Source organism: Molossus molossus, unplaced genomic scaffold (genome assembly GCF_014108415.1).
Source record: "Molossus molossus isolate mMolMol1 unplaced genomic scaffold, mMolMol1.p scaffold_m16_p_22, whole genome shotgun sequence".
Lineage (NCBI taxonomy): Eukaryota > Metazoa > Chordata > Mammalia > Chiroptera > Molossidae > Molossus > Molossus molossus.
Window position 1 is genome coordinate 8,059,630 of NW_023425358.1, and position 23,551 is coordinate 8,083,180.

General features: G+C 55.2%; 1 protein-coding gene across 2 annotated transcripts in view; it reads right to left on the reverse strand.

Annotated features, from left to right (window-relative positions):
* The window catches only part of NTM (neurotrimin), a 945,407-nt gene that overhangs the window by 169,449 nt on the left and 752,407 nt on the right, over window positions 1–23,551 (reverse strand). For both annotated transcript variants that reach the window (XM_036276876.1, XM_036276877.1), the window contains one exon: window positions 13,160–13,392. In XM_036276876.1, coding sequence (XP_036132769.1) covers window positions 13,160–13,392 — 233 coding nt within the window. The remainder of the gene's footprint in view (window positions 1–13,159; window positions 13,393–23,551) is intronic.

Here is a 23,551-nt window from a genome sequence, read left to right on the forward strand (position 1 = left end):
AAGGGGCTGCAGATGTCTCAGTGCATCGAAGTGAAGGGTCAAGGCCTCGTAACTCCCGAGAAACCACCTTAAAGCAAGCCTGGGGTTATGAGTGGAGGACCGTGCGGACCCCGCGGTGTGAGCAGCTCCTCTGTGTTTCCTGTACTTCACCTGAACCACAGCACAGCAACAAGCTCGGGACACGGAGGCCGCCCTGCAATAGGAGCTTGGAACAAGCTTGCTCCCCGGACTTGACACAGTTCCCACGAAGGAGCGCGGGCTCACCTAGGCTTTTATATAAGAGACGTTCTGTCTGACCTGCCGTGTCTCCATCCCTTAGCTCTGCGGGCCCCAGACCTGTGATTTCCAAACCCACCTCCGCAAGGCTGCACCCACACCTCCACCTGGCCGTTCAGATCCAGCTGGTCTGGGAAGGGGTCCACCCCTTCCCCTCCTCCTCCTTCCTCCTCCTCCTTCCCTCCTCCTCTTCCTTCCTTTCCTCCTTCCCTCCTCCTCCTTCCTCCTTCCCCTCCTCCTCCTTCCTCTTCCTCCTTCCCCTCCTCCTCTTCCTCCTCCTCCTCCCCCTCCTCCTCCTTCCTCTTACTCCTCCTTCCCCTCCTCCTCCTTCCTCTTCCTCCTTCCCCTCCTCCTCTTCCTCCTCCTCCTCCCCCTCCTCCTCCTTCCTCTTACTCCTCCTTCCCCTCCTCCTCCTTCCTCTTCCTCCTTCCCCTCCTCCTCTCCCTCCTCCTCCTCCTTCCCCTCCTCCTCTCCCTCCTCCTCTTTCCCTTCCTCCTCTCCCTCCTCCTCCTGATTTGTAAATGCATAAACATGAAAGTTCTGCAAAGGTGTAAAGACTGAATTCTATCTACCTTCAACCCTACCACAGCACGCACTGAGAGAAGCACTGTTCTCTGCGGAACTGGGCCATCTGGGAAAACTGGGGTGAAGCCCCCTTGCTGCATATGCACACCTCTGGCCTCAGTGAGCTGCTCTGAAGCCCTGCTGGTCCAGCCCCTCGAGGAGAGGGTCTGCCCAGGTCAGGGACAGAGGAGGACATGGTACGAACTGGTATTCCCTCTCGGCGCCCTGTCTCAATGCTGCCCTCTGACCACCCTGCACTCTGCCGCCAAGGGTCTTTCTAAAACGTAGCTCACATACTGTCCTTGCTTAGAGCTTCCTATGATTCCCCGTCCCCTCCGCCACGAAATATGAACTTCCCGGGTCACCAGAGGCCGGGTCCTTTTCCTCTCTCCTTTATCTGGTCCACCAGGTGGAGTGACGCACACCTGTCACTCAGCCAGCCTGCTGTTCCTTAAGGCTGAGCACCAGCCCCTTTCTTTACCTGCTCAGAAAACCCACTGGGTAAACCCGCCCGAGTGCCATTGGGTCAGCAAACAGGGTGAGTCGGTGATTTTGAAAGAAATAACAGAAAAGATCACACTCACACTCAAGCAAAAACACAGAGCAGATTAAAAAACGTTTACTTCATGGCTGGCCCTAGTTTTGGCGTATTTATTTGTTCAATAGTTATCCAGGGCCTACTGTGTGCCAGACACTGTTCTGGGCACTGGACACAATAGTGACCAAAGTCAAAGCCCAGACCCCGTGGGACGTGTTCTGGTGGGTGAGGCAGACGACACCTCCTAAAGATGTGGACACCCTCCATGCCCACAGGTGGGCTCTGTTAGGCAGAAAACCACGCAGGAAACGAAGAGGGAGCGTGGGGGGGGGGGACCTGCTGCACACGGTGGTCAGAGAGCCTCTCCCTAGTGACCTGCGAGAGGGGAGCACCCGGGGCCCGGCCTGGGCTCCCGGCACAGCACCTGGGCACATTCTGCGAAGGTGAGGAGGAGCACAAGACGAGAAAGAGGGGGTGTGCTGGGAGGGGGGTCAGACGGTGAACAGACTCAGGCATGGACAGCATCCCGGGTCCACCCTGAGTGAGGGTGACTACGGGGTGGATCAGGGAAAAGACACCCTGTGAGAACACCGGGGACTGTGAGGAACCGATGACGGGGGCACGCGTGAGAAACGGGGACTGCGGGGGCAGGCAGCCACAGAGGAGTCCCGAGAGGAGGGTGGCTTGGGACAGGGCAGTCGAGATGAACGTGGGGGAAGTGGTGGAATCCTGCGTGCGTGTCAGAATTCAGCGGACCTAACAGGCACCTCCCAGACTGAGGAAACGGGAGAACGGCGGGGTGCAGACCCAAGCTGAGGCCTCTGACACGGGCTGCCGGGGGAATGGGGGTGCCAGTTACCGATGGGAAGACCGCAGGACTAAGCTTGGGGTCGGGGTCGGGGGACAGTGGGGGAGATGGCTAGAATGCATTTGAGATGCCGATGACACAGATACTGGGGTCCAGTCCGGGAGTAGCCCCTCCCCCTGGAAGAGAGCAGTCGGCGATGTCACCTTCCCAGGTCCCAGGTCCCAGGCACATCCCGCAGCCCATGTGGAGCAGCATCGGCCTCCTTCCATCAGGCCCCATGTGGCTTCTCCCCTCCCCGTGGACCCAGGACAGTTATTTCAACATCAAAACAGTAGAGTCTTAGGGCAGGATTTCCAAAGAGATTCCTCTAAAAAGAAATAATAAAAAGTAGTCTTCCCCAAAGGCGAGTCTTACTTCTCGCGATGATCCAACCTGAATTCCCAGCGGATCTGGAACGCCAGCCTCGCCTATGCCCGGCCGTCCGGGCGGCCTCTGCTGAAGGCCAGCGACAGGCTCCTGTGACACGCGGCCCCTCCCGCTCGGCGGCTCTAGAATAACAGACATGTCTTTGCTCGCAGCTCCCGAGACCAGGCGGCCACAGTCGGCGTCCCTGGGCTGAGACCCCGGTGCTGGGAGGGCCGGACGATCTCGGGACGCTTCAGGAGAGTCCGTCCCCGGCCACCTCGTTTCTGGTGGCCGTTGACACTTGGCCTCAAGGCCACACAACTCCAGAGCTCAAGGCCAGAGACTTCGGGTGTCTCCCTTCGCTCCATACGCACCCCTTCTCCCCCCAGTGTGTTCTGTGTCAAGCCTTCCTCGGCCTCCTCTGCACGGGCACCTCGGATAACCCCGGGCAGGCTCCCCATCTCAGACCCTGACCTCAATCGCGTCCGCAGAGACGGCGTCATATAGGTGATACAATCCCAAGGACTAGGACCCGGTAAACTGTGAGTGCCCTGACTCTGCCCACCGCAGCCAGTCTCAACACACAGAGACTCGCGAGCCGGGCACTAACACAGCAGCAGACCGGCTCCTGCCCCGGGAGGCCTGGAGCATCCTCAACTAAGCACAGAGCCAACAGTCCCTGGGCTACCTCCCGGGGCAGGGGCACCCTAAGGGAGCGGGCTGAGGAAGCACAGTTCGGCTAATACTGGAAGGGTACATGGGGTTAATGAGTGCCAAGGGGGGGCAGGTGCAAGGCAGGGGGAGAGGACGCAGAAGGAGCGTGACAGAAGGAACGCGGCGAGGCAGGGGTGTGGGGAGCCGGGACCAGGGGGGAAGGCGGAGCCTCCAGGCTTCCCCAGGACTCAGGTAAGGGAGAGGTTGCTCTGTTGGTTACAGCGCTGTCCCCACACACCAACGTTCTGGGGTGCCAAGGGCAGGGCACATATAAGAATCAACAAATGCCCTGACTGGTTTGGCTCAGCAGGTAGACTGTCGGCCCATGGACTAAAGGGTTGTGGGGGATTTGATTCCCGATCAAGGGCACGTACCTGGGTTGCAGGTGTGATTCCCAGCTCTGGTCCAGGTTGTGCAGGAGGCAACCGATCGTTGTGTCTCTCTCACAATGTTTCTCTCTCGCTTTCTCTCCCTTCCTCTTTCTCTAAAGTCAGTAAAAAAGAAAAAGAAAGTCCTAGAAGTACCATCAAATTTGGGTTTGAAAAGATCACTTCAGCAGGGAGTGGAGAAAGGGTGGGTAATGGAGAGCAGAGAGGGTGTGGGCAGAATAGCTATTTTATTTTCATTTTAACCCCTTAGAAATAAAATGTCAGGCCATCCATTTCAAAAGAGCGATGTGTTTGGCTTCCCAGACCCCGCCCTGCCCTCAGGCTCCTGGAGGCTCCCTGGCTTAGTCCAGGGGTGAATGGTTGTCACAGAAGCTCCCCATTCACAGGTTAACTGCTGCCCCACCCACATTATGTATCTTGATCAGATGAACCTGCCTCCTTCATCTTTAATCTACTCTAACTTGTCTTTCAGTACTTGACACATGGGAGTCTATGCAGAAGTTAAAAGGAAAAGAAATAAAAATGTCTGATCTCTGTCTCTCCGGATAGGAAGAAAGACTTGGCAGTTTGGGTATTTAGAGTGAGGGGCATCATTCGCATGAAGCCCCCTCTGAAGCCCAGCTTCAGTGCTCTGAGACCACTGTAAGACCTGTCCCGTGGAACTGTGAGAGCACAGGCTGGTGGCAAGGCAGGAGGAACATCCCCAGGTTGGCAGGACAGAAAGCCAGGAACACTGGAGTTCCAAGGCCGGAAACGGGCTGGCACAAAGAGGGCACAGTCCAGGGAAGTTCTTGGGAGTGGAGGCCTACGTCAGCCACAGGATGTGTGTGAGGTCTTGGTACAGACGACTAGGGATGCTTAAAAGAGCCACAATGATATCAACAGCACAGCCTGACCACTTGTACGGCTAATACATGGTTACAAAAATGAAGGATGTTAACACGCAGTGGTGCCCGGCTTCGCTGCATCTGTTTGGTACTTTTCTTCAAATTAGATTATATGAGATACCAAAACATTTCTATAAAGTGCCCCTAATCTAACATAGATTTAAAAAGTAGGTCATTTTTCCAGGTACTTATTGTCAAGATCAGGCTGGGGTTCAGGACTCCTGAGCCTGCAATGGACGCTTTGAACCGAGCTATTCACCCCCAAGGGAGCCGACACCGGGTTCACGGTACAGAGTCTCCATTAATCACAGGAGAAAGCACCATGTGCTGCGTGGAATTCCTCTATTTTGAATTCTTAATCTCCCCACCAGCTGAGTTTACCACAAAGACATGAATATATAATTGAGACATAAAGAAAACATGCCACCAAATTAAACTGTCCTAATTTTAAATCAATAAATTCTTTCTCGAAGAACATGAAATGAAGATCTCTCAGAAGAAGAACTCTGTGCTCCACCAACTCCAGCAGAAGCCAATTAGATGTTGTGCCAACGTTAGACACTAATTTACCACGGACGATGTTCAACAGGAATATAAATCTTAAGATATACTCCGAGTGGTGACACCTGAAAGCTGAAATAAATCTGCCTGGAGACGTCTGAATACGGAGTGTCCTCATCTGCATGTGGCCTCTCAGGTACACTGAGCGGTGGCTGCTCAGGACAGTGGACCCCTCCTGCCGCTGTGCTCCCTTCGTACATCCCCACCTTCCCCGCTACAAGCATCAGGGCCACGGCAGAGGCAGGAGCCCAGTACCACACATTCTTCTTGCTCTTGCAGAAAGAAATGGACCTTCACTCTCCTGAGGGGAAAAGAATGTGACTGTAGCCTGTCCCCTTCCCCTGCCGCACAGCCCCCCACAACTTAGATGCAGCTCTGCTTAGTGATTTCACCCCCACACACTTGGAACCCGCACTCTTCCTCCAAGGTGTCATGTGCTTTCAGACCCAGTGCCTTCTCTTCTCCACATCCCCTGAGGAGTCCTCACCACTGCAGACCCTGGGGAAATGCAACCTTGTAGTTTTGCCCAATCTGCAGATCAATTCAGTCAATCCCATTGGGTGAGTTCACAGCATGTATATGCATAAACACCCTGATCCCTGCTACGTATAGGAGACTGCCTATTTATGCACTTGTGTCTTTGGCTAGAAAGGACTCTGCCTGGATCTTTAGTTCCCGGTACCTGGCTTCAAAATACTATTAACTGCAATTGAAACATGTCAGTTGACAGTCCTCACTGTGACCACAGGCAGACGAAGAGACCTTTCACCAACCTTTCCCCTGCCCTAAGAAGCCAGGTATTTCCATTTTAGCAGGAAGAGAATTGTCAGAGGCTTTTGAGGTTTCTGAGGACCTGGGAGTGCTCTGTAGCTTTCAGATCAGTGATGCCACTTCTGATGTCATTTCATGCACACCCTACAGGGTGCAGCCAATGAAACCTTTGGGAACACTGCCATGAGGGTTGTCTGGGACATATTCTAGGATTAGTCAGATCTGTATCAGTGAGTCATGAGACCATAAAGAGACCTCACGCAACCTTTAGTTAGGTTCAGCTTCAATCAATTCCAGGGCGTTTCTGATATGGGGACGGGAGTCTAAAGAAATGCATGTAGGGAGATGTTCGCCCTTCCCCCAGTAAAATGGCATCATGTCTCACTTGGAGGCTGTGGAGATATAGGACCCCGGAGGGATGAGGGCCACTCTTCTCAATTCTAAGGGATTAAAACTGCCGGCAGCTCGGCGTCCCTGGGGAGGACTACCTGGCGTAAGGGTTCGGTGGCTGCTTGAAGACCACCCCTTGGGAGCTCTAACTGCTTACCAGGGGGTGCTGCCCGGCTGCTGAGCTGTCTTCTCCTTTCAACTGCGGCGGTACGAGTGGCCGGGACACAGGGACCCCGCCGGTGTGTGCTGTGCAGAGCAGGCCGCGCCAGGAAGCAGTGCCAAGTGTCCTAAACTGCTTCAAAAATAGAAGGACCCTCTCCAGCCTTACCAGAAAACGCAGAAATTGCCATTATTAAACCATTATGACTTATATTGTAGCAATTTGCTCAGGTTACTTTATTCTAATGAACTAAAGTACTTGGCTTTGTAGATGGATGATGTTTCGGGGGGTTTCCTGACATGTTACCAAACCTGCTAGCACGTTTGCCCCTCCGTTGTCAGTCACCGCATCAGGAAATGTTAAAATTCGCCAGGTACAGCTCCGTCGCCTCATTTGCATGCTGTCTAAATTCTGTAAATCAATTTCAGATAAAATGGCCTGCCTCCTTGTCATTCTCCAGGGTGCTCTGAGGAACGCTGATTCTTTGTGGAATTTAATTTCCTGGCTTTTAGAAAGTTCTGTGGAATTCTGGGGCACAACCTTCTGACCAGACCGGATGTGCATTTCCATCGACATGAACGGGGCAGGAAGAGGAGGGAGACTCTGGACGCAGCCCGGGATGACAATGTGACCCCGGGATGACAATGTGACCTGCTGTCACACGGCTCTCGACCCTCAAGAACACCGATGTGCTCAGAAGCTGACCTCTGGTGATTCGGATCGGGGTGGCGACGCCTCCCTCCACCGTGGACTCGGCAAAGATCATGCCGGATGGAAAGCGCGGAGCGCAGAGGCCCCGCAGCTGCTCGGGAGCCTGGCCGGCCAGCAGGGCACCGTGTTTCGGGGTGATGTGGCCGAGAGACAGAAACCTGGCCTTCGGGGGAAGGGCTAGAGCACATTATTCTCTTTGAGAAGTTGCATTTCAAATTCCCTTTTATTCGGCTCAGGGCTGAGGGGAGGCTAGGGAGCGTAGGTGTCTAGAAATTAAAAGTTATTGTTTCTGTTCTCTTAATCATAATAATGAGTTTGGCTTGACAAGGTCAATTAATTATTCAGGATTGGAAAGCAACATGATTATACATATCAGGAGGGTTATAGGAGAGGGCTCAGAACAGGAAGACAATAAAAGGTAAATGGAAGGCGTCCCCTGCCTGAGCTGAGTTCCCAGGCCTAATCCCCTCTCCAGTTCCTCCAACACGGGGAACGCAGGCCAGGTCCTGGCCCCTCACAGTCTCACCCCACAGACACCGGGTGGCTCCCTGTCACCCGTCACATGAGATTCAGGGCTGTTTGACTCCAAAAGGCAGGTAATTAACTATCAAACAATAGCAGGGATTTTCGGATTAATTCTGCCTAGGAAGAAACAGGAAAACTCATTTACACCACGCAAAAGGGAGGGGTGTTTAGATGCTCTGGGAACAGAGGAGGGACCCAGCCAGGGCCTGGAAAACTATTACAGAAATAAAAGCCTTTATTAGTACTCTCACTACGATTATTCTTACCTGAATATCCCCATTTTGAAAGCCCTGTACCCCACCTGGTCTATCCAGTAAATATGTCATTTAGTAGGTGAAAGCTCACAGGTATCCCACTCGGGCCTCTGCTGGGCGAGGGGGGCCTCCCGAACCCTGTGCAGACCCCCGGGCATTTCGGCGGCACTAGCACCGCCGCGGGAGGGCTCTGAGATGGTCACCACACCGCCCTCAACGCGTCGAGCGGTCAGGCCCACGGAGCTTTTTATTCACTCCGTGTTCCCCAGATGTGGTCTCTTCCAAGGGAAAAGGGAGACAGGGGTGACCATGGTGGATATTCCTGGTTTGGCAGCAGAATCGGGGGGGGGGGGGGTAAAGGGCCGAAACAGGCAGCCAGACTCCCGAGGCAGCTGCTTCTCCATCACATTCACAAAGAAGAGCACTGGAGGTCAGAGTGAGGGAAATCACTGGACCCAGATTTGAACACATCTTAAGGTGGATCGCCCTCACTGTGGCCTAACAGATTCTATTCCGGCTGGGTTCGTGGGCATGCAAGTCCATGGATGGTATTTCTTACTTTTCACACACTCGCTGTGAATGAGGTTCTCAAGGCATCTTAAAAATAGCGATCTGCGTATCTGAACCGTCCACCTCTGCCAGCACAGGGAGCCTCTGCCACCCGGCATGTTACCTGCCTTGGTACAACCTCTCCCAGGCCTCCAGTGCAGAAGTCAAAATGCCCTAGGGACGCCCCTCCCCTCCCCACATTCAACCGTCCCCAGGTTCTCGCTCGGTCACATCCCCAGACTCTGGCCCCTCGTCTGTCCTGGCTAAGGAAGGAACACCAGTCCCTCCTTAAACAATTCTCTCCTGTCTTTAAGAGCTCACCATCTTTTCTTATTCCCAGCTACTCTACAAAACCCCATTCTGCTTCCTGCACACCCGGCCCTTCAGTCGATGAACCCGCTTCCGCTCTGACTGCTGCCGGACTGTGGCGCCGTCGATACGGCCCTTCCCAGGGGAACTTCCCACGGTGGCGGGAGGAGCCCGTGTCTCTGCAGCTGTACCATTGGCCACGTGTGGCTACTGAAGCACTAGAAATGAGGCCAGTGCGGCTGAAGAAGTGCAGTTTAAATTTTATTTCATCTGAGCTCATTTCAATTTAATTTTAAATCGCTACTTAGCTCAGTTTTCCTGTCACCCCCACCCCTTCCTGCCACCAGCCCCTGCTGCCTTCGCGGCCACCTCCCTCCCACACAGGCCCAGGGCCACTCTCCTCACCGAGGCTGTCCCTGGTCCTGCCTGGCCCAGGAGGCCTGTCCCACACGAAGCACCGGGCCCTGGCTGCAGCCCTGAGCCTGCGCCCTCCATGCTGACCCGGGGCGGTGCCAGCCAGAAGCTCACCCCTGCTCTCCCGCAGGCTGGCCCCACCCCCCCGGCCGTGCAAGCTGGGCTCCTTGCGCCGTGAAACTCACTCTCTCTGTCGGCTGCTTCCCGTGGCTCCAAATAGGCATCCCTCCATCCCCCTGTGTGCCCGCTGCTGGGACTCTCCAGGGGAGACTGACCCCGGTCCAGGCTTCACACACCTGAGCAGCCCTGCTGGGACCTTTGGAAACCCCCGGCCCGCAGGAGGCCTCAGAGCTATCTCCCTAAAAACACAAAGGACGGATACAGCCGACAGCAATAGCTAGTGAGGAAAAGAGAGATGACCCACCGGACAAGGCTGACGCTGAAGTTGCAGAAAAAGGAACTGGGAGAGGCCCCGGCCCTCACTCCGGGGCTGGAGCTCGTGAGCAGGCCAGCACTCAGCCCTGGGAAAGCTGGCCACCCTGAAATGCAGGTTGCTTCTGATTTCTATCAAGGTATCTAATCAGCCCGGCCGGTGTGGCTCAGTGGACTGAGCGTGGTCCCAGGGACTGAGAGGTGCTGGTTCAATTCCCGGTCAGGGCACATGCCGTGTTGCGGACTCGATCCCCAGTAGGGGGCGTGCAGGAGGCAGACGATTGATGTTTCTCTCTATATTGATGTTTCCATCTCTCTCTCCCTCTCCCTTCCTCTCTCTGAAATCAATAAAAACAGTAGAAAAAACCAGTCTAGCGGTAAGAGGACTCACAGTCCCGGAGTGTTTCCAGCAGCCGTGTCCAGCCAGGTTCATCCAACAGGAGCTGTAGCCTGGGAGCTGAATTCCTGGGGATGCTGTGGGCAAACACTGTACACAAACGGGAACAGACTCTTCCAGGGCAGTTGGTATTCATCTTCACATGCTCAGCACTTGGCCAGCGTGCCAGCCACCAGGGCGGTTTCCCAGGCCTTGCTGACGGAGTGAACGAGGGAAGGTACGAGGAGCCCACTCTCGAAGAGCCCCTGGGTCTGATCCCTGGGCAGATGCGAAGATGGCATCCGGCTGTCAGCAAGAACCAGCACATCGAGTCCCAGCCGCGGAGAAGATCCAGTACAAGCAGCCAGGGGGACAGCAGGCGTATTTGAAAGTAGGCAGAGAGGCATAATCCCAGACCTTCGGCAGCGCGCACGGTTCTATAAAAATGCATTACCTTCCTTCTGTGTGGGTTTATTTATATATAAAGCTGACTACATATACATAAATACACATACTCATGGGCAGAATATCAGTTTAGTTCCTTTCTGCTGCTGCTATTGTGTGTATGTGTGTTTAACGATCACGATACCATTCTGGGAGCTCAACGAGACATTCATTCCGCAGCACTCTGCTCGGGATTGCAGAGCAACTTCGACAAAATCCACACAGTCAGCTTCAACTGGGGGACTCGGGCTCGATGCTCAGTACCATAAATGATCCCAAGATAAATATATAGTTATTTTTAATCCTGGATGGTGATGTATCCTCCTTCCGATGCAGAAACAGGGGTGTCTGGCTGTGTTTAGTTTGTCTGATTGCTTCTAAGAGGGGAGACAGGTCGGCTCTGAAAAACGATGGTCCTCTATTCATTAAAGTGCCAATAAGGCTCCGGCCAGGCATATCGACAGCGGATTAGCTTGGGCTGCGTCTGTGTACCAGACCAGTGCCGTTTCAACCCAGCTTGTCTCCGGATCAATACACCCATCAGCATTCGAAAATTAGCCCAAGATGAGATTCCGATACTTGAGGTGGTGTGTCATGCTCAGAGGGAACCTAGCCAACACCCGGGTGGAAACGCCGAGCTGGGGATTAGACACTGTCCATCAGCTTGGACATGAGCGAACAGGAATGTGGACCCCATCCCTCGCCTCCCCGCCTCTCCCCATCCCCACACACTCAGCCTTCTCCCCGGACTCCACGTCAGACCTCGGGGCTGTGGTTCCAGCCCCCTGGTTCGATCAGCATTCACTCAGGGTTCACTCTGTACGAGGCACTCACTTTAAGGCAGGAGTATGGCACGTATGAAAAAAGTACAGAAATGTGGCCCATGTTTTCAAGGAGGCTTCAAACGTCTTCACCGTCCCTTCCATTTGTCAGTTCCATAACAGCCCGGCATCCGAACGCAGATGTCTGGAAGAGCCCTGTCCTCGTGTTCGTCATTTCGAGATGCTCCGCTCTCAACAGTAAGAGTGGAGGGGTGCGGATGGGGCTGGGGAATGGTTTCAAATGCACTGCCCGGTACAGACTGCAAACGATGCCACTGGAGCATTCTGGGAAACTCCTCAGAGAACAGCGACTCTCAAGCTTTGGGGGGGGGGGCAACTCTCCACACTAAAACATGTATTTTATATTAAAACCTTTCAATGACCCAATATTTTATGTGACAATACCTACTTGGCTGCTTGTAGTACACTCTGATGCCTTCTATGGAATTCTATTTCCTTTCAAAAATACTGTCTTCACCCAGCGGATTGAAAAATATTCAATTATACAACCAATAAAAGAAGCAGCCATCACAGTTCCCTTTAGGAAATGAGGAAGAAAAACATGAAACCCAGTGTGGTTTGGCTAAGCTCGGCCACCACCTGGGGCCCGGATGGCCGGCCGGACGGCCCGGGACCTGGCCAGGGCCCACCCTGCTCTGTCTCTGCGCCCCTGTCCCCCGTCCACGCTGTGCTTCTCCTGCCTCCCCACAGCCAGCGCCCCTCATTCTTCCCGCGCCTTTGCCTTCCTGCCCCTCGTTTCTCCAGCCGAGGATCCTCACACCTCCCCGGCGCACTGACAAGAATGGGCGGCGGCGGAGCCTCTCCAAGATCAGTGCTGCCCCCGACCTGCCATTTCACGGGAGGGAGGGGTGGGGACCCCGACTGGGAAGGAGACAGCAGCACAGGGGCCGGGCTCCGCAGCTCAGGGGCCTAAGCGCCTACGATGTAAAGCAAGGTATTTGGTCCTCTGTAAAAGATACCTTAGAGAGTCAGACACGGACAGCAGTATTTTAAAGAACAGCTGACACTTCAACAGCACCCCGAGAGTCCGGCACATTAGTGCGTGAAATGTGACCCTCACCACAGAGCCTCGTGACACCGACCCCACAGTGCACGAGGAGACCCGAGGCCTGGTTAGGGACCTCATCACAGTCTCAGCCAAACAGTGGCCCCCGGGGGTCTCACTGTCCACTTAGGAACGTGCTCACCAAGATCACGAGTTTTCTGAAGGCCCCGGGACCTGGTTCGTGGGGAAGAGGCAAGCACCATTCCCACGGCCCGAGAAACATGGACAGGGTACCACCAAGAGAGACGAGAAAAGAACACAGATTTCCAGTTCCCCGAAGCTGGGGGTGCAATCAGAGCATGGAGAGCAAGACCTGGGAGCAGAGGCGGTACCAGACACCGGGGCCGGGAGCTGAGAGGAGACGAGGTAAGTAGGGAAGAGTGTGGGTGCTGGGAAGGGTGCGTCCCAGGCAGGTGCCCAGCCGAGCCTGGCTCTCCCGCTGAGGGCGGCGTGAGGCTGCGCCAGGTGTACGGCCCCAGCCGCTCTAAAATAAAGCGAGCTTAGAAGCGGATGGACCCAAACAAATGCAGAGAAGAGAAAAGCCAAGGAAAGCAGTAATTAGAAGATACTTTTCTGAGAAAACATATTATTGAAACAAAAGAAAAAAGTGAAAAATTCTAGTCCTATTCAATGGGAAAATGATTTGAAAATTCAGCATCTAATGGCAAGATGATAATTACGAAGGGGTCCTGGCTGGATGGAGCAGACAAAATGCGTTTCTGTTGAGGATCACAGAACAGTGTTTACCGCAGGCTCCCCGGCCGCCCACGCGGACCACCCAGCCGAACACCCTACCTTGCACGATGAGGTGCACCCGCGAGGTCTTGGGGTGGTTGTCCGTCTGCACGGAGCAGGTGTACGGGCCCTCGTCGTACACGTCCACGTTCTGGATCTCGATGCTGTACTGGGTTTGGGTGTTGCTCAGGAGAACCACGCGTGGGTCCAGGCACCACTTGTCATTTCCAGCATAGAGGATGGTGCTGCGGTTCAGCCAGGCCACCCGGGTGACCCGGTTGTCAATCGTGCACCTGGGGGGAAGACCAGATGGGTGTCAGAGACCACGCGAGCCATCAGAGTGGGGTCTGTGGCAAGAGCAGGGTGTTTTTATGCCTCGTCTGCACGCCCCGCCCCCCGTGTACACACATGCATTTCCCGTGTTGACTTGTCATGGATGGCGCTTTCTGGAATTGGCAGCAGAGGTTTGTGCATGCTAGAGTATCAGATATCTCAGGCTTCTGGGTCCTGGGCAGTTCAGTGCTCCTGAAACCGCTGAGCACAGGACCACTGCAGCTGTCCTAGCCGTCCACAGGCATCACCTGGAGGCTCGTCCACACCACAGTGCTGGGCCTCCCAGCACCGCCAGCCCTCCCTTCGCTCCAGGGTCTCCCTGACGCGGATGGGGATCCCTCAGGTTACCTAACAGGTGTTCGAGGTGCACTGTCAATTGACGCTCATGACAACCCTATGAGGAAGGTTCCACGGGTAAAAGAAATGGAAGAACAAAGAAACTGAACACTGCCCCAAGTCACACAGTCAATGTGTGCTAGATCAGAGACCCGGGTTTTAACTACTGAGCATTCGCGTTCTCGTCTCAGAATAGCGAATTCTGACGGAAAGCTTCTGAAATCAAAGCTAAATATGGACCACCACCGTCGCTGCGCATCTTCATCATACCCCAAGGCAGAAACGTTCAATTATTGCTAGACTAGAGGCATTTTCCATATCTCAACACTGGCTGCACATATAAAAATAGATGTTCTTTCTTTTATTTTTGCATCTGGAGTCCCCCAAATGTGGCAGCAGCTCCCGTCTCTTTTCCTACACTTTGCAGTTTGCCAGCTCCCCTCGCCAAGCCCTCCTCGCACCCCTGTCTGCATCCATTTCCTTCCCTGGCCGCGCCGACTGTGTGCTATGGCCTTGGGCTAAATTCACAAGCAGTGTCCTGATCCGGCTATGACGCTGGAAATAGCAATGCAGCACCGTGTGTACCTGCTACATTCTTTCGCAGTGTAGAAAGTACGTTTACAACCACACCGTCTCATTTGATTCTTGCAGTAAATCCGTGACACAGATGACCTTACCACTCTCTCCTGGGAAGGTCGGGGCTCCGGGGTCTGGAGTGGTCTGGTGCCTCCTCCAGGTTAAAGAGCTAGAAGTGAGGCCAGACCTTCCGTCCGGCTGTCTAAGGCCCGGTCCTGTGTGCTCCTCGGGCTGCAAAGGTGAACTTTTCAGTGGGAGCTCCCGCTGAACCCTCAGAATGGTCCGTGACCACGAACAGCCCGAGAACCGCGGCCGAGCGCGCCAGCTTCCCCGGGCGGTCCCTCGGGAGGAGCCACCCGGCTCTCTGCCTCCTCTCCGCTGGCACACTCGTGTGAATGTCACGCGGCCGCCGCAGGGACCCAGGCGCAGGTGGGAAGCCTTGCGGAGAGACCCTGCAGGGAACCGCTCAACTGAGATGCCTCCGCCCGGGTGTCCAGCGGTCTGCGCAGCCCGGGATGGAAATGATGGAAGAAGGTCTGACTGGGAAAGGACCGGGGGACTATTTGTGAAAATGGGCAGAGCCCACCTGCGTCAGAATCTCGAGGAGTTTGTTGCAGATTCTTTTCCTTCCGACTTAGAATCTTTGGAAGCCCCCAAAATATGAATTTCTAATAATATCCCTGGTAAGTCATATCCACACCAAAGTCTGGAAAACACTGGTGGAGAGCGTGGATCCCCATGACCAGCTGCCTAATTTGTGGGGCGTGGTGCAGAAGGAAGATGCAGAGCCCTGCGCTCGAGGAGCACGAACGACTTCAAGGAGGTGGCGGCGCAGCATCTGACGGAGGGCAGGGCCCTTCCTTCCGGGTGAGGGACCCTGTGTGAGTAAAGACACAGCCTGAGACGGTCTCAGGCATCACCACGCTTACGGAGCGCCTGTGATCTCACGGAAATACACGCTGTGATTTGGTAGGTCCGGGTGGGGCCTGGCAGTCTGCATTATAGTCACCCCCAGCAGGTGTGCATGCTGACGCCCTCAGACCACCCCTTTTTAGGTCATGAATCCAGAGGAGAAGCATACACACGTCAGGATTTGAGAAGCACCGAGTAAGCCCCTCACCAGATAAAAGTGGAGTCAGAAAACCATCAGTGGAAAGCTTGTTAGAAATGCAGAATTTCAGGCCTTGCTGCAGATGTAATGAACTGGAATCCGTGCTAAGCAAGGTGCCTAGGTAGCCAGAGAGATGGACGTGAAGCTTGGATAGTCCGCGACGTGCTTCGAGATTTCCCTTGGCTTTGCTAACAGTGTACAGAACTCGCTCTGAGAGCGAACACAGGTAGAGCGCAGCCCCGCCCATGGAGGACGCCCTGGCAGGCGCCGGCCCAAGCCTTCCTGCAGACCCGACTCTCCTCGGGCTGCCTCGCCTGAAGGTGGGTCTAGAACCACCGTGATCTGAAAGTCCTTAAGAACAGCACAGTCCACAACTTGCTTTGCTAGTAACATACCTGGGGTGTTATCTGTGTCAATGACCTTAAACATGGTCCCTACCCTAAATTTTGCTTGGACACAAGCAGAGAGATCAGTGAAATTCATATTCATGGCTAATGTTTATTGAACACACATTGCTCTGTGCTCAACACTGAGCAAGCCTATTACACACACGATTTTATATCTCAAAACTGATCTGGGTTCACTTATCATTGCCAATTTACAGAGGGGCTTAACCAAGCCTAAGAAATATGCCAGTTGATTAAGATCACACCAATATTCAGCGGCAGACCCAAGATTCAGAACCAGGTTTGCTTTTGTTGTTTTTTGGTTTCTTCCTCACATTCAGTATTCTCGAATGTCCTCATCAGACCTCCCAAGGGGTTCAATAACATTTAACTTCGATGGTCATTGGATCCACCAGGCACCCCCGATGAATACAGATTGCTGGGCCCCAACCTGGTCTGGTGAGCACACTTCAAACCATCAACCTAGACATCCGGTCTCTGGTGAAACGGGAACAGCAGAGCGCAGGCGCACCCGGAAACGAGTCTGGTGTGAGACCGTTTTCCATTACTTTCCAGGGGAGCACCTTCTCATGACTGGTGTCTTCGGGGGGGCAGAGCCCTAGTTATTTTCTCCTCCAACAGCTGAACATCTGACCAGACACCAGGCGAACGGCCACGGTGCAGGCAGTGCTGATCACCAACCTCTAACTGCTTGAATCCGTGTGATGGACGCTCACCGTGGGGACGCTCACGGCCTCTTGCTGAATGCAGGAGGCTGCCCCGGGCGTCCCCGGGAACGTCTAATGACTGGGAATGGACGGGCGCCGGCAGGCAGTCTCCCCCACCGCACCCGCTCCCAGGGCCAGAGACGTTCATTTGCAGATACGCTCACACGCCACGCGCAGCCGATTCTCCGCACGGGTGTGCGCGGCCCCTGTGATATACTGCGCTGAAAAGTCGGCATAGCTTCAGCTGTGGTTTGGGCACATCCAAGGTCATGTTTAGATGTCCAAGCTGTCACTGCAGGAGATCGGTCTTGCCGAGTCTCTCCGGCATTCCCGCTGGCTTCTGCGGAGATGGATCACAAAGGGAACTCGGCCGCCAGCTCCTGTCACCTCCTCATACCTGCCCCCATCTCTCTGTCTCATTTATCGAGTCTCCGCAACAATGCAGAGGAGACGATTCTCCCGGGTTTAAAAAAAGCAAAATGAGCTTAATCTCGGAGCCAGAGCCAACGCTGTGGTTGGCGGGGCGTCAGAAGATCTGGGTGAGAGTTCAGTCAGCTGGCTCCTTGCACACAGAGCTGCCCTTAACACAGTTCTGCCAGATGACACCTAGAGCACACCATGTTGTGTCCCCTCCCCCGGGAAGGTGACTCAGTGGGAGTGAGGACCGTTCCAGCTCAAGTCTCCCTGACTCTCCCAGGGATGTGCCGCTGGAGGCGGCCACCGGTCAGCAGGGAGCCAGTCACAGGTCGGCATGAGGCCGCCAAGGAGAGAAAGGAGAGAGAAGGGTCCCAAGTGTCCTGCCCCAGCCTCGGAGCCTCTCCCCCTCCCCTCACAGTCCTGGCACAGGTACACTCCCGCCCGCACCCGGTCCGCGCATCCTGTGACACATGGAGGGAGCAGGGAGGCAACCCCTGCACACTTCGGGCCTCTGGGTTGAGACCTGAGAGTCCCAGCTCCGCAGACTTGAAACCTCTCAGCCATGAAAGCGTCCGGCCTGGTGCTGCTCACAGCTGCGTCACAGCCCAGCCTTCCGGGAAGCGGCCTGGGCCTTCCCCTCTCCAGGCCTGCAGCGCCCCGCTCCTGTCTGCACCCACCGACAGCCCCTGGCCTGACCCATGCACATCCAGACGGACAGACAGGAGGAACTCTTGTTATTATTTCACTGCTGAGCCAGTGCCCTTCTCTGTCTGTGTGTCTGTCTGCACTCTGTTCCTTTCCTCGGAGAAGTTTCTCCTCAAAGCGAAGAGGCTTGCCTTGGCCCGTCTTCCCAGTGGTTAGAGCATTGACCCTCGGAGCGAAGCATCAATTCCCAGGCAATGGCACGTACCTGGGCTGCAGACTCAACCCCGGCTCTGATCGGGGTCGTGCAGGAGGCAGCCAATCCATGTCTCTCTCACATCTGTGTTTCTCTACCCCCCCCCCCCCGGCTCTTCCATTCTATCTAAAAATCAATGGAAAAATATCCTTGGGTGAAGATGAACAAAAAAAAAAAAAAAAAAGAGAGAGAATAAGCCTGCTATATTTAAACAGATTATCAAAGATGTCCAGCCTGCATGAATCATCAATTCATCTTCCTTGATGATTAAACACCTCATGTGCAGTTGACCAGGGAAGACCTTGCACCCGAGCACAGCACGTGGCGAGAGCTGCCACACCTGTGATTGTCTGCAGCTGCACCAACAGCCGACCAGAGGCAGCCCGCCATGCCCCCACCCTCTTGCTGATGGGCAGGGGCTTTAGTACACTCGCTGTGGTTATACACAGAAAAATAGCAAAAAATGCTTAAGCAACTCAGGATGAGTGCTGCACAGATCAAACCATAAAAGCGTGGACTGGAGGCCTTAAGCTGCTTGGGGTGGGGAGGAGATGGGAGCGAGATGGAGAAGGAGAGCCAGCAATTGAAAGAAATAGAGAGCTAAAGTGTATCTATGCGTGGACTCTTCTAAAGACAAAGAGTGTGCTGTAATAAAGGGAAGGATTATTGAAGACAGAGGGGAAAATCCAAGCGTGGTCTCTCTTAATTGCACCTGCCCAAAGATCTGAGGACTCTGATGGGTCCAGGCAGCGGGTCATCCAGCCCGTCCTTCCATCAAATGGCCCTTTAGCTGTTTGGGAAAAGCAACACGTCTCAAGCCAGGCTGGAGGCTACAGGGAAATGTGTTCCACCTTCACAGCACCTGGTCACAGTCTCCTCTTATCGCACAGAAATGCTCCCGCTGCCCCAGTTCTGTTCCCCCGAGCACTGGGCTTGTGCCCAGCCTGCTCTTGAGCTTCCTGGAGAAACACCGCCAAGTGGCTGGCTCAGAAGCACCACACCCAGAGGTGCTTCTGGGGAAAGGAGCAAACAGGCGACTAGGCGCTTCATCACCACCCACGCGCCTTCACTCTTCACTGTAGGAGCCTCCACTGGGGGGCGCTCACTTCGACCTACTGGAATCTGAGCTCATCTCGATATTATGAACTTGCTGTGGGTCACATGGAGAGAAAAACAATGGACTTACATTCTGTTCACATGGGCCCTGCATCTTTCAACCACGACTATTTCGCTGTATGTTACAAAACAACATCACCCTGGCTGGTTTGGCTCAGGGGTTAGAGTGTCAGTCCTCGGACTGAAGGGACGTAGGTTCAATTCCCAGTCAACGGCATGTACCTGGGTTTCAGATTTGATCCCTGGCCGGGTTCCTGCAGGAGGCAACCAATCGATGTGTTTCTCTCATATCGATGTCTCTCTCTCCCCCCTGCCCCCAACTCCCTTCCATTCTATCTAAACATCAGTGGAAAATTCTCCTCTGGTGAGGATCAAAACAACAGAGGCGGGTATGAAATTCTTCTGAGCTATGAAAGCAGGCCAGGGCTGGTCATGCCTGGGTAGAAGCAGCGGGGACTCAAACAGAGGTGAGGGGACCAGGCGGACGCACAGCTGTCCACGTGCTCATGGGGAGGCCACGCCGCAGGCAGGGGCTGCTGTCTGCAGGAGGGGGCAGAGGCCAGAGGCCAGGCTCTGACGTCTGACAGCCTCAAGTCCCAGCCCCCTTCTCGTTGCCTCCCACAGTCCTCTCCCCTCGCCAAGGTTCATTCAACCCATCTGATGGAAATCCCTTTCCCCCCTGCATGGCCTTGCTGAGAAGACTGAATGGAACCATTCATGTCAATGCACTGCTCTGTATGTTGTGGGGACACAGCAAATAATGAGATCATACAACCTATTAGACACACTGCTTTCTCTCCAGGTGTATGTACACGTCACTCACCGAGTAGATGCAAGGTTCTTACTAAGACATGCCTCTTTCCCTTATGTGCTGCTACACAACGCTGCCCTGAGTGCAAAGTCAGCACTCAGGAAATACCTGCCGACTGACTAATCCGTGATTAAAATCGCCGCCTTCCACAGACTCCTGAGGAGTAGGAAACCCTGGGGCCTGTGCCTGTGGAGGCCTGGCTGGGAGGATGTCTGCCCTGTAAGTCCCACCGACCTGAAGCCCTGGGCCTGTGCCCGTGGAGGCCTGGCTGGGAGGATGTCTGCCCTGTAAGTCCCACCGACCTGAAAGCCCTGGGCCTGTGCCCGTGGAGGCCTGGCTGGGAGGATGTCTGCCCTGTAAGTCCCACCGACCTGAAGCCCTGGGCCTGTGCCCGTGGAGGCCTGGCTGGGAGGATGTCTGCCCTGTAAGTCCCACCGACCTGAAGCCCTGGGCCTGTGCCCGTGGAGGCCTGGCTGGGAGGATGTCTGCCCTGTAAGTCCCACCGACCTGAACTGACAAACACAAGTGCACACCCCTCCCTGTACTCTGTGGGAATCAGAACAGGGGAGGCATCACCTTCACGTCTCCTAGGTCTCAGAGTAACAAGCAGGCTTGGATTTGGGGACCTCTGAGCAGAATCCTCCATAAGCACACCTGTCCATCTGTCCTTCCTGTCTGAGCCAAAGTAGCATCATCAAAAACCAAACCCAGTTGAGTTAGGTGGACCACGACATTGCTCAAATGAATGGCACAGTACTAGACTTGTCTCGGTGCCTGAACACAATATTAATCCAAATGCTGAGGGAGGCTTGGGCTGCTCAGTAGGCCACACCACACTGTCAGCCACAACTCCCACAGTCACACCATGCTGTCAGCCACTGTTCCCACGGCCACACCACGCTGTCAGCTATAACTCCCACGGCCACACCACGCTGTCAGCCACTGTTCCCACGGCCACACCACACTGTCAGCCATAACTTCCACAACTCCCATGGCCACAGCTCCCACAGCCACTGCTCCCATGGCCACACCATGCTGTCAGCCACAGTTCCCACGGCCATAGCTCCCATGGCCACAGCTCCCATGGCCACAGTGCCCACGGCCATACCACACTGTTAGCCATAACTTCTACAGCCACAGCTCCCACGGCCACAGCTCCCACGGTCACAGCTCCCAGAGCCACAGCTCCCACGGCCACCGCTCCCACGGACACCGCTCCCACGGTCACAGCTCCCACGGACACCGCTCCCACGGACACCGCTCCCACAGCCACAGCTCCCACAGCCATGTCTTCATTCAGTGACTGTGTTTCAGCCATGTGGCAAGGAAGGACTCTGAACTCTAAAGGATCTGGGCAAAGGAGTCTCGGTTGTGTCATAGGACCACAGACAAAAAGCAACGGAGCCGTTTTCCCCCCTCGGTGACTAAAACCAGGCCACCTGGAGGCTCTTCTTTCCATTTTTCCTCCTAATATATTCGAAATCATGCAGACACAGACGAGGGTCTCTTGAAGCCCCATCCCAGAGACCAGCATTTCCCGGGGGAGAGTCCAGAGCGCCTGCGGTATTTCTGCATTTTGGCTACACCTTTGTAAATATCCACTTTATTAAACTCCCCTCAAATTACCCAGGTAAGCAGGCCACCTTTCTCCTTCGCGAACCCTGGCAGTTTCAGTAGTGCGGTAGGTCACGTGAAATATTTTTTGCTTCATCCCAAAGACAAGAAGGACCAGGGCACCAAAAGGAAGAACTCTGCTTGGCAACCTCAAAAATGTGCGGATGGTTATGCAAGCAGAGGGCTGTCCTCCCTGGCAGGATGGGTCTGAGAAGAAGAAATGGGATTCCACGAAAATGAATCTGTCTGCTATATCTTTGTCTTCTCGTCTTTGTCTCCGATCCTGTCCTCACCAGCTGGACCGTTTGGAGAAGTTAGACGCAGCCTGGCAGGGCATTCGTGGGCGGTGGGGCTGGCGGAGGACGGGGGCAGACTGCTAATTGTTGTCCAATTCAGACACCTTTTACACACTTGAAAACCCACTCACTCAGGTCAACCGGGACGGAGGGCACCCATCGGGCACGTGCCATGCTGGACAGGGTCTGCAAGCTCTCCCAAGCCAGGCCCTCCAACGGCCGAGAAATCTGCAGCCCCGGCAGGCCTTGTGCGGAGGCGTGAGGCTCAGCTGAAATCAGCATGGGTGCCTGGCCGCATCTCGGGAGCTAGTTCCAACTCCAGTTCCTTGTTGAAAACACTTTAAATTCCTGCCCCCCGCCTGGGCCCCTCGGATCATCTCTAAGGACTTGAACACCAGTGGTACGGGCTCTGGGGAGTACGTGCTCACAGCTCAGGAGACCAAACCGCGCGACCTGGACTGAGGTTCTCCTTCCGGCCAGCAGGTGTGAAGCCAGCGCCAGACGGGTCCGATGGTCAGCGGACAAGCTGCCTTACTCTCTGGTTCTCACCCTAGAGACTGTGCCCGTATGACCCCTATTGGGGGCTGGGAGGAGTCAGATGAAAGCAATCCAGTTTAAGACCAGAGCTGTCGGTTTTCGTCCTGGGAAGAGACCGTCCACTGCATCCAACTCCCGCAGTGCGTGGAGGAGGGAGGGCCTGACGGAGCTGGAACTCCAAAGCCAGGGGGCTCCCCGTTACAGGGGCCTTCCCGGGTTTCTCACTAAGGGCCTTAGCCACCTAGTGTCACCTCTCGGTGGTGCGCTGTGTCTACAGTGATTGCCTGGGGCCCCCAGAAGTGAGGGGCGGTGGTCAGTCGGCTGGCTTCCTGCCAGGGGAGCAGCTGCGCGCTGACCAAGTGCCATTCCTACCACCCGAGAGGCTGAAGCAGACGGAGGCTGGAGCGGCCGCCCCTCCCTTCGCACCTCCTCTGCTGGCCTGTGGGGAGCGGGGGTCCCCAGGGCCCGGGGAAGCAGGCTCCTTACAACGAGATGCAAGAATAATTAAGTGCAGAAGAGGTAATTGGAGCTCCCCTGATAGTTCATCTCCGTGCTGTGATACCTTGGGGGGCAGGCTGTATCCCCCGGAAAGTGGAACACTCCCAGCGGAGGGCACCGCCTCCCTCAGGCCTGCTGCAGCTCCCGGTCTTCCCGCCATCTGCGTCTGCCCCTGTGACAGCCGCTGTTCGGGGAGCTCCCTCTCGGGAGCAGGGGAGCAGGGGAGCACGGACGTCTCAACCTGTTTGCTGGTAACGTGGCTGCTCACAGCGTCAGCCCTTCTCGTCCTAAGATGGAGCCTCTGCCAGGAGGGCCCATGACATAGGGAAGGGGGGTGGCAGCTGGCAACCCCACACGTGGACTGACTTTGAAAAGTCCTAAAAGTACCTTTGCAAGGCCAGAGGGAAAAATCTAGAAAACACCTAAGGGAGGGACCCCGACTGCTCTGCCGCAGCTGTGGACAAAGCCCGGGCAAGGGTCCCGGGCTCACGCTAGCCCAGGCTGCAGACGGGATGTGCAGCCCGGGGGGCCGGAGCCTGGAGCTGGAGACCCCACTGTGAAGGAGGCCAGAGGCCGGACCTGGGCAGGGCTTCCCAGGTGTCAGTGGCAGTCCAGTCCCCGGGCCCCGGGTTTCTGTCCTTCTGCATCGAACTGCCACTGTCCTTGGAGGCCAGCTGTCCACTGTGCGGGCCCCGCCACCCACCCAGGAGCGGGGCATTGCCCTGGGGCCGCGGGAGTGTGAGAGCCGGCTCAGTACCGGCCTGGGTCTCACCCTCGTGGCTACTTGCCTGAAAC